General features: G+C 50.7%; 1 protein-coding gene across 1 annotated transcript in view; it reads right to left on the bottom strand.

The window, feature by feature from the left end:
* LOC307075114 (protein kinase C-binding protein NELL2-like) overlaps positions 1-7,500 on the bottom strand; it is a gene marked incomplete at both ends in the record, with an annotated part of 43,038 nt that overhangs the window by 28,960 nt on the left and 6,578 nt on the right. Inside the window, 6 exons of the mRNA XM_079735619.1 lie at positions 1-107; positions 1,470-1,552; positions 1,965-2,037; positions 3,313-3,409; positions 4,743-4,916; positions 6,002-6,152. The exon at positions 1-107 is cut by the window's left edge and continues 25 nt beyond it. Coding sequence (XP_079591745.1) covers positions 1-107; positions 1,470-1,552; positions 1,965-2,037; positions 3,313-3,409; positions 4,743-4,916; positions 6,002-6,152 — 685 coding nt within the window. The remainder of the gene's footprint in view (positions 108-1,469; positions 1,553-1,964; positions 2,038-3,312; positions 3,410-4,742; positions 4,917-6,001; positions 6,153-7,500) is intronic.

Raw genomic sequence — 7,500 nt, 5'->3', positions numbered from 1 at the left:
TCCACCCAGCTGTCCAGCTCCCTGTAGACCGCACCGTCCTCCGCCGCGCACGTCCGGTCACACGAGCATCCGTCCAGACTCCGCATCTTGTCCTCGGCTCGAGCCAGCTCCATTACACAAAAATGTACGACAGTAAGTTACATTATCCCGCCCTTTTTTTTGTTTTGTTTATAACGATCATTTATTTTCGAATGAATTCAATTCCTTAAAATTTTATTTTTTATAAGAAAAGAAGCGTACTAATTAAGCGATGGTTCTACTTAAAGGAGGGACTACATTTCCCATGAGGCAGGTTAGGGGGGGTGGGACGCCCAGATAGTGGATCGGAAAAAATGAAAGAAAATAAAAAATGTGAGGGATTTTTTATTGGCAATGTTCTGCAGTTTTCAAACACCATGGTGAAACAACTGGGTACCCATAAGAAGGTACTACATTTCCCACGGGGCCGTTGAGAGAGAGGGGGACCATTCTCGCAACCACAATGTGGGTGCGAGAATGTCGGCATTCATCAAAGACAGCATTTTTCCGAGGGGCTGTTTGTGTCGATGCGATTGGGTTTCTCTGAGCACTGCCTACATTTCCCAGGGGGGCCATTGCATGGTGCTTTGTGATTAAGTAACAATCATGGTAAAAAATAAAAAAGAGTGGTGATTTATCACAAGTGTCCCGGCCGTGGTAATGTCTTCCTCCTCCTCACGGTCTCAGAGTCTTCGCCCAGATGGGACTACAGGATCACCCCCATACCCCCCCCCCATGCCATGAAACGGCTGAAGAAAGCAATACAGCAACAAAACGAAGGGGGAGGGCCTAATGAGATAAATAGTTTTAATTTGGGTCTGGGAAGACCTCAGAGACGACAATTAAGGTCTTTGGAAAGAAAGGCTTTTGTTTTTTTTTAAGAGTGATTGTTCATCAACGACAACATGCAATTAACCCGGTGGGAAATTGCACGTTGCTCTCTCGCAGGGAAACAAAAGAGAAAAAAAAAGGGAAGACTCTGGTGCCAGCGAATTAATCCCGACGGCGAGAGAATAGCGACGCAGCAGACATGTAATTACACGGAAAGGAGTAGATGATTTCGTTAAAGATGTACAACACGGCGCTATGTGGAAACAATTGAAAGTGAAACTGGAATAGTCGTCGGAAAGAGAAGACATTATGTCCTCTGCCTACACTTGCACAGTCACACGCACACACACACACACATGTATGTACGTACACAGACACACATATACACGCAAACACACACGTGCGTGCACACATACACATACACACACGTGAGCACATACACACACACATGCACACACACACACACTCACATGCATGCACGTACGTACGTATGTACGCACACACACACACACACACACAAACGCACTCACAAACCCAAACTCACACAAACACACACAAACACACACACACACACACACACACAAACACACACACACACACACACAGACACACACACACACCTTGTTGGAGGTCCTGGCCAGGACGTCCTGCAGCTCCATGATCTTCTGGACCAATCCGTGGAAGTCGTTGCAGGTGGGACACGCTGCAACACAAACACACACACATAAACACACAAACACACCCACGTAAACACACAAAAACACACGCATAAATAAAGACAGACCTGTCCGTAACCCTCACCTGTTACAGAAGCAACAAAGCTTATCTTATATGACAGACGGACAGACAGACAGGCACTTTATCGATCCCGAGGGGAAATTAAGGCGTGAATAATAGAGCGCCGATCTATCCATCCATCACATAAAATTGTTTTTCCTTTGCTGTGAAGAAAGATGTCATCAATATCAAAATCAATACCAATCGTGACAATGTGTAGTTTATCAAGTCGTTGACAAACCGGAGCAGATTAAATGTTGTTTGGCTCCCGGGGGCCCCTGTGGAGCCGTCGCCCTCCATCAGCCTGAACGACTGTTGACATGGCGATGACAACTTACTGCGGTTGAGGTCCGGACACTGAACGACGTAACCCTGGTTACTGCCCAGCAGAATCACGTCCTGCATTATACCCTGTGAGAGGGAAACAGGGGGAGAGAGAGAGAGGGGGAGAGAGGGGGGGAGAGAGGGGGGGAGAGAGGGGGGGAGAGGGGGAGAGAGAGGGAGAGAGAGGGGGGGAGAGAGGGGGGGAGAGGGGGAGAGAGAGAGAGGGGAAGAGAGGGGGGGAGAGAGGGGGGAAAGGGGGAGAGAGAGGGAGAGAGAGAGAGAGGGAGAGAGAGGGGGGGAGAGGGGGGGGGAGAGGAAGAGAGAGGGAGGGAGAGAGAGGGGGGAAAGAGGGAGAGAGAGGGAGAGAGAGGGTGACGGGGAGAGAGAAGGAGAGAGAGGGAGAGAGGGAGAGAGGTAGAGAGAAGGAGAGGGAGAAGGAGATGGAGAGAGGGAGGGGGAAGGGGGAGAGGGAGAGGGGAGAGAGAGAGAGAGAGAGAGAGGGAAGGAGAGAGAGGGAGAAAGAGAGGGGGAGAAGGAGAGAGAAGGGGGGAGAGAGAGTGAGAAAGAAGGGGGGCGAGTGAGAGAGAAGGGGGAGAGAAGAGAGAAAGAGAAGTGAATGAAGTGTTAGAGTGGTATGAGTGCTAGGAAGATGGAGCTGTTGTCGTTGGTTTGTATGTGAGAGGCGGGTTGATTGAGATAAAACCATAATGGATGGACAGATAATGATGATATTTCTGGCAGGAAATAGAAGCAAGAGGGCGAGAACTGATGACATAAGAAGGTCAAGAGGGAAACATGAATACATACAAATAGAGACAACATCTGGGTAAAGAAACACACGACTGAGATAGCGCATACTGATACATTAGACGGACAGACAGACAGACAGACAGACAGACAGACAGACAGACAGACAGACAGACATGTACAGAAAGACAGACAAACACGTACAGAAAGACAGGCAAACAGAGAGAAGTACAGTCAGGTGTACAGACAGACGTACATGAAGAGAGAAATACAGACAGACAGACAGACAGACAGACAGAAGAACAGACAGACAGACAGGAGAACAGAAGGACAGCCAGACAGACAGACGGACAGACAGACGTACAGACAGACAGACAGACGTACTGATTGACAGACAGCCGTACAGACAGACAGAAGAACAGAAGGAAAGCCAGACAGACAGACGGACAGACAGGCGAACAGACAGACAGACGTACTGACGGACAGACAGCCGTACAGACAGACGTGCTGACAGACAGACAGACGGACAGACAGACGTGCGGACAGACAGACGTGCTGACAGACAGACAGACGTACAGACAGACGTGCAGACAGCCAGACAGACAGACTGTGTACCTTGAAGTACCCGTGGGCCTTGTTCCTCTGGCCCAGCCAGACCGAGGTGTCGTTGCTGATGTCCATCCAGGGCGGTTCTATGGCTCTCTCGTAGATCCTAAGGGGGGGGGGGGAGACTGTCAGAGTTCCTCACAGCCCGGTTGGGAACGACCCTATACATCCATGTCGAACTTCTTCCCACTCCTTTTCGAACATGTTACTCAAATCCAAGTGTCTTATATACGTACGCACACGTTTTTTTGTCCTTTGTCAAGTGTTTGTCATTTATGTATCTAATCATGCTTTCTATTTTTTGTAACATCATGATTTTCTGTATGACATTTTCTGTTTTTCTTTTCCATGTTCGGAATAAAATTTCAATCAATCAATCAATCAATACATTGCCCTGGGAAATCTCATATGTGTCGTGGGAATCGTGGATCAAATCAAATGTCTACATCAAGGCATCTGCCATCAGGGCGGTGTTGGGCCGCGACTAGCAATGCTAATACTTCTATTTGGTCCCTCTGTGTTTGCTCTATCAGAAAATATCAATTTTGAGTAATAATGAAATATCCCAGCTTGCCCGACACACTTGATAATCCAATCTCGTTTACAATCCGATCACACGGAGCAGAACACCTTTTCCCCACTATTCATAGAACCAGGAGGTGTCTGGAAATAGACCTGATGGTATTGATAGACGTTTGTGTATCCATTCAATAAAGGGAGAGAGACAGACAGTGAGAGAGAGAGAGAGAGAGAGAGAGAGAGAGAGAGAGACAGACAGACAGACAGACAGACAGACAGACAGACAGACAGACAGAGACAGACAGACAGACAGACAGACAGACAGACAGACAGACAGAGAGAGAGAGAGAGAGAGAGAAGAAGGAAAGCAGGGGTTCAGAAGAAGAGAGGGAGAGAGGCAGACAGAGAGACAGACAGACAAACAGAGAGAGATGCTGACAGTGAGAATCAAAGACAGAGAGAGAGAGAGAGAGAGAGAGGGAGAGAGACAGAGAAAGAGAGAGAGACACACACACACACACACACACACACACACACACACATACACACACCCGCAGAGAGAGAGAGACACAGAGAGAGAGAGAGAGAGAGAAGGGCAGAGCATATGTGTGTGTCCCAGATGTGCAACCGCAAGGGCAGCCAAGTTCATCCATACACCACCCTTCAAACACGAGGCCAGTCACTGCGCTTTACCACTAAAGAAATCCCAGGTTAAAACACTAAGGACCCATCGAGGACCGTCATTATGAAGAAGAAACCAAACATCACACGTCGCTGGCCTTCCTGGCAGCAGACACATTTACATTTACATTTAGGGCATTTAGCAGACGCTTTTATCCAAAGCGACTCGTCTCTCTGTGGGAGGCCAGCCCGGCCCTCTCTGTGGGGGGCCAGCCGGGCTCTCTCTGGGGGGCCCTCACCTGTTGCAGTCCACGTGCAGCGCGACGCGGGCCCCGCCCACGGCCAGCGACAGCTTGTGCCAGCGGCCGTCGGCCAGGCTGTAGGGGAACACCTCGCTGTGTGGTCCCCGCTCCCGGCTCCAGTAGTGGACCCTCAGCTCGCTCTGCTGCCCGCAGCTCTCCACCTCCAGGAACCTGGGGGTCGGGGGGGGGGGGGGGGGGGGGTGGGCAGCTCAGTCGACAATACGCCGGCAATTCAGTGGGAGTTGGAGTCCCGCTCGACGTATTTTGGATTACTCGTTTTGCGTCGGCGTTCCCTAATCTTTCCGTTCGGCGTTCGGTTTCACGCTCTACGTATTTCCGAATTTTCGTTTTTTGAGTCGGCGTTCCCCGATCTTTGGGTAGTCGGTCGGCGTTCGGTTTAACACCCTACGTATTTCCGAATTTTCGTTTTTGAGTCGGCGTTCCCCGATCTTTGGGTAATGGTGGCACTAATATGCGTCTGTGGTTGTGGGAGATCGCTGTGTTTCTCTTAGGCGATGTGCGACTCTGGAAGGTTCTTCTGCCGTCTTCATTCCCTGCCTCGGCGTCTCTCGTCTTCCCGTCTCTCTTCATCCTGCCGGCGGTGTCGTCGGCTGGGTTCTGAATATAGAACCCCCGTCATGACGGGCAGAGCGGAGGCGGAGGCGGAGACGTCAACAACAGCGACAACACAAAACAAACGCCGCTGACAAATCCGAACCGAGGAAGGGGATGGGGCGACGAGCTGACAGCGTCGTCACGGGGACGATTGAACCCGGGTCTTTGGGGCGCGGTGGGGCGCGTGTCTCGGCACTGTACCGTGACAGGCCGAGCCGCCACGGGTACGGGGCCATGGGGTTCACGCTCTGTCTTCTGGGGATGCTTCTCACGTAACTCTACACCCTCCCAGGTGTTTTATCGTGAAACGAGTGTGGCTGAGAATTGGCATCGTATCTTAACAAATCATTTTCATTTTATCTACCTTTTAGTTCATTTGCAGTTGTTTCATTTATTATTAAGTGAACTCACATGAATGTATATAAATAATAAAAGGAGCAGGTAGGGGTTAAGGACACTGGGCATCAAACCCAGTTTTTTCAGCTGGGATTCGAACAACCCTAGCTCATTATCTGTGCCGCAAACTAGACTTATTCTGGACTAAATGCAACCAATCATGTTTGACCGGGATTCAAAAAGTGAAACCAGCCAATGAGCAGCCAGCGGCTTCTCCAGGTGAACCAATGAGAAGGCCTCCTCACCTCTGCTCTGCGTCGTGGATGGACAGCAGCACCCCGGAGTTCAGCCGCTCCTGTTTCAGGGTCACCAGCACGGTGAACTCTGACCTCTGCCTCAGCTCGGATGTGATTCGCTCGGCCACGGGCCCCCGGACTCGAACCTTCCTCCACGAGTCTGAAAACCGCGAGAAATATGGACGGTGATTATTAAAACAGAAGACAAACGCGCAGAGGCGGCCGTAGCTCAGGAGGCGGAGCGGATTGACTGGTGAGCGGAAGGTTGCCGGTTCGATCCCCGGCTCCTCCTAGCCGAGTGTCGAGGTGTCCCCGAGCGAGACGCCTCGCCCTGACTGCTCCCGACGAGCCGGCTGTCGCCCTGCTTGGCCGACACCGCCGTCGGCGTGTGAATGTGTGAACGAATGGTTGTAAGTCGTCTTGGATAGAAGCGTCAGAAAAAAATAAATAAAGTAAATGTAACATTTCATTTGGATACGATTCTCCAATTTAAAACAGACAAACTCCAAATCTCCTCGCCTTTCTTAACGGATGCACCTCACTGTTTCTACTAGAACACCCACGCCTTCTCTACTTTGAGTTGCCTCTCTTGCGATCCGGGAACAACCGAGTCGATCCCACCGTCGGCGTTCTGCGGAGGGAAAAGCAGTAGCAGGAGGTCCCTGGGTTTAATTATTGATCGTGTCTTCTGGAAAGCGTTGTCGGTCGAAAAGCCTCCCGCCGCGAGATGGGTCTGTCTGCTCAGGATGGGGATGGGGCCTTACTGGGGAGTTGGATGGGAAACCACAGTCGCTGTTCGTTCACTGGGAGGGTGGTGGAGGTGGCGGTGGTGGTTCTATGGTTGCATCATAAGGATGTTACAGAGAGAGAGGAGGATGGAGAGAGAGAGAGAGAGAGAGAGAGAGAGAGAGAGAGACAGAGAGAGAGAAATGGAGAGAGAGAGAGAGAGACAGAGAGAGAGAGCGAGCGAGCGAACGAGAGAGAGAGAGAGACAGAGAGACAGAGAGAGAGAATGTGTTGATCTCATCATTGGCTTTGTTGTCTTTTATTTGTTTTCATCTCTCTGCTTCCACGCCCCCCTGCCGCTTTCTCACTTCAGCTCTCTCTCCCTCCCTCCCTCTCTCTCTCTCTTCCTCCTTCCCCCCTTCTGAGCCTCCCCTGCAACCAACATTGCGTTTCATTCTGTGCCATTATTACCAACGTATTGGGCTTCTGGGAGGGAGAGCGAGAGAGAGGGAGCGAGAACGACATCGAGTTAGAGAGAGAGACATCAATAAACAAGGACCTTTACTCTGAAGTCTTCACAACAAAGCCTTAGCCCTGAGCCCTGTGAGTCTGTGTGTGTGTGTGTGTGTGTGTGTGTGTGTGTGTGTGTGTGTGTGTGTGTGTGTGTGTGTGCGTGTGTGTGTGTGTGTGCGTTCATGTGTTTGGTTATGGTATGTCGGCATTGGTGAGTGTGAGTCTGTGAGTGTGTGTGTGTGTGTGTGTGTGTGTGTGTGTGTGTGTGT

This window comes from Pollachius pollachius, assembly GCF_949987615.1.
Source record: "Pollachius pollachius genome assembly, chromosome: 4".
Lineage (NCBI taxonomy): Eukaryota > Metazoa > Chordata > Actinopteri > Gadiformes > Gadidae > Pollachius > Pollachius pollachius.
The sequence above is the reverse complement of the archived record's forward strand: the minus strand, read 5'-3'. Positions and strand labels throughout refer to the sequence as shown.